General features: G+C 31.1%; 1 protein-coding gene across 1 annotated transcript in view; it reads left to right on the top strand.

Annotated features, from left to right (window-relative positions):
• The first annotated feature begins 1339 nt into the window (after positions 1-1339).
• Positions 1340-2848, top strand: part of LOC107086539 (clathrin interactor 1-like) — a 23431-nt gene continuing 21922 nt past the window's right edge. The window contains exon 1 of the mRNA XM_015377540.1: positions 1340-1535. Within this exon, the coding sequence (XP_015233026.1) occupies positions 1495-1535 (41 nt within the window). The 5' untranslated portion in view covers positions 1340-1494. The remainder of the gene's footprint in view (positions 1536-2848) is intronic.

Below are 2848 nucleotides of genomic sequence, written 5' to 3'. Positions count from 1 at the left end.
GTCAGAGTTCTGAGAATAAAATTCAAAATTCTGAGAATAAAAGTCAGAATTCTGACTTTTTTTTCCCATATTACATTGAAATATTATTTAAAAATCAGTTAACTTTTTTATTTTTTAGGTTTCCATAATCTTCTTCCGTAGAATTCTGAGATTAAAGTCAGAATTCTGACTTTTTACCCCACATTAAACTGAAATAATATTTAAAAATCTGTTAACTTTCTTTTCTTTTTTTTCCTATGGCCTTAGTCCTCTTCCATAATAAACAAAATGTATTACTTTGGAAAAGTTTTTGCAATGAGTGCTATATTTTTTTATTTTTACTGTATTTTTGGCCTATATACCACACATCATATACTTAGACTTCTTCCTTTTGTATACACAGAGTGTATAAAACACTAAATTTAATTTTGTACAGCTCTCATAACATTTCCATTTCTTAAAGTGCATCAGTGATCAAATATAAACATTGGGAGGAAGAATAAACATGCAAAATTAAACAACGCATCGATATGGTCAGTTTGATGCAGAGACTGTGATATGATTTACAGTTTTCTCAACATTTAGCTGTTATTTATTTTTTTTTTTTTCAATTTTAAGATGAAAAATCTGGGAAAACTAAACAAAAAAACTGGGGGAATAAAACGAAAAAACAAAAAAAAATAAAAGATTTTGAGAAAAATAAACTCTTTTTTTAATACTTGTACCCCTGACAAGTTTTATTTTGTAAATATTTATTTAATAAATTTAATATTGTAATAAATTTGAAATGTTACATATATATATATATATATATATATATATATATATATATATATATATATATATATATATATATATTCCAGGAAGTCGGCAGCTTTCCTAACTTTAAATGATCTTTTAATGCACATTGACCTAAACCTCTCAACATTCATAACATTCAGCTTTTTTTTTTTTTTTTTTTTTCAATTTTAAGCTAAAAAACTGGGAAAACAAAACTAAAAAACTGGGGGAATAAAACGAAAAAATTAAAAAAATAAAAGATAAAAAAAAGTCTCATTTTTTAATACTTGTACCCCTGGAAAGTTTTATTTTGCAGATAATACATTTTATATTTTAATAAATTTTATATGTTACATATATACACACATATATATATATATATATATATATATATATATATATATATATAACATATATATAACAAAGCCACTCCAGGAAGTCGGCAGCTTTCCTAACTTTAAATGATCTTTTAACGCACGTTGACCTAAACCTGGATAATAAACTACAACTCCAACACTGCTGCGGGCTGTTTCGATGACGTGAACGTTTCATTTGCTGCCTGAAAGCTCTCCTGTCCGCCTGCTGGTGCGTTTGCGCCTCCTGTCTTAAAGAGGAGGTGAGGAATAGATTAGTTTCAGAGTTCAAGGTTTGGTTTCGCTGTTCCTCCCCCGGTGTGAAGGGCTTTTTTTTTTATTTTTCTCACCGAGGCATAAAGCCCCTTTTCACACAGTCAAGATGCTGAACATGTGGAAAGTACGGGAGCTGGTTGACAAAGCGTGAGTATATGTGGATAGTTTTCTATTTGTTTTGCTGTTATTTGTGTCTCTACCTGTTTGAAAGAGACACGTACCCAAAACTTTGACGTCACGTCACTCTTACAAGTGAGCTAGCTTGAACGCTGCTAGCCGTTAAAGTGACTTTTAGCTAAAGTTAGCCTCAGTTTGACTGTTTGCTGTTTTTCATTCACTCTTTGGTCCATTTTAGTTGCGTCAACAGTGTTTGGGTGTAACTTGTCGTGTCGTTTCTTTTGGTTTCTTCGAAAGTGGAAGCTAACTTGTGTAGCTAACAGGCTAATTATGTAGCTGACTGGGCTAGCCAGCTAAGCTAGTTTGACAGCCCTGCAGAAAATCAACAGGGATTTTTAAAGACTTATCTCTCTCTCCTCTCCGTCGCTTTTTTATTTTGTCCTGACTGGAAACTTTAATTTTCGTTACTTTGTGTTATCGCATCTATAGCCGAGTTATATCACCGCCACAGTAGCAGTACTGTAAATTATATTATGTCATAAAATAAGTACACAACCAACTCGCTTGTTGACGCTTGTTCCTAAAGTTAATCCATAAACAGTTCAGAGTTTTCTACTCCCTAAGAATTATTCCAGCGGATTTTATTTCCTATATTTTATGTTAGTATTTAATAATCTCTTTATGCAAATAACTAGTTTCCTCTGAAATATAAGCTAAAGCTATATTACTTAAACCATGGTAAAGCATGTAGCTTCAAAAGTAATTCATTTGTTTTTTTATACAGTCTTTATATTTATACAGTCATAAGCCATGATAAGAGAATTGGACAGTCTTTATTAACATACATAGATCAACCTAAACATATAGGAAAATAATCAAATATATTACTATAATTTAATCCTTGTTATAATACAATGTTTTTCCCATTTAGTTTAGAATAACAGTTTATAGCACAGTTATTGCATTACGGTATTGTCTCTCTATATTCTAATTTTAAAGTTGTAGGGAAGTTATATTTAAACATCAAGTATATCTGGCTTAAACATTGTCCCAAAAATTAGAAAATTTCTATTTAGAAAAAAAAATCCTGTCTTAAAAATCTGTGTTTTTTTCATTACTTTATGCAGGCCAGTTAGTTCTACGTCAGCCTGAACACTTAAATTCGGCCAATCATATATCAATGGTCATCTGTCAATCTAATTTTTTCAGTCATAAGCATCTTGATTCATATGTCGCAGCTAATATACGCAACAGTTGAAATATTAAGAATCCTTTCCTTTCCCATTGAGTTGCGTCCCAGTGTTCACGGGGATGGACGTCTGTGTCTTCGGCAGGCGCAGAGC

This window comes from Cyprinodon variegatus, unplaced genomic scaffold (assembly GCF_000732505.1).
Source record: "Cyprinodon variegatus isolate N-32 unplaced genomic scaffold, C_variegatus-1.0 Scaffold8, whole genome shotgun sequence".
NCBI lineage: Eukaryota > Metazoa > Chordata > Actinopteri > Cyprinodontiformes > Cyprinodontidae > Cyprinodon > Cyprinodon variegatus.
This window is presented reverse-complemented; position numbering and strand designations above follow the sequence as displayed.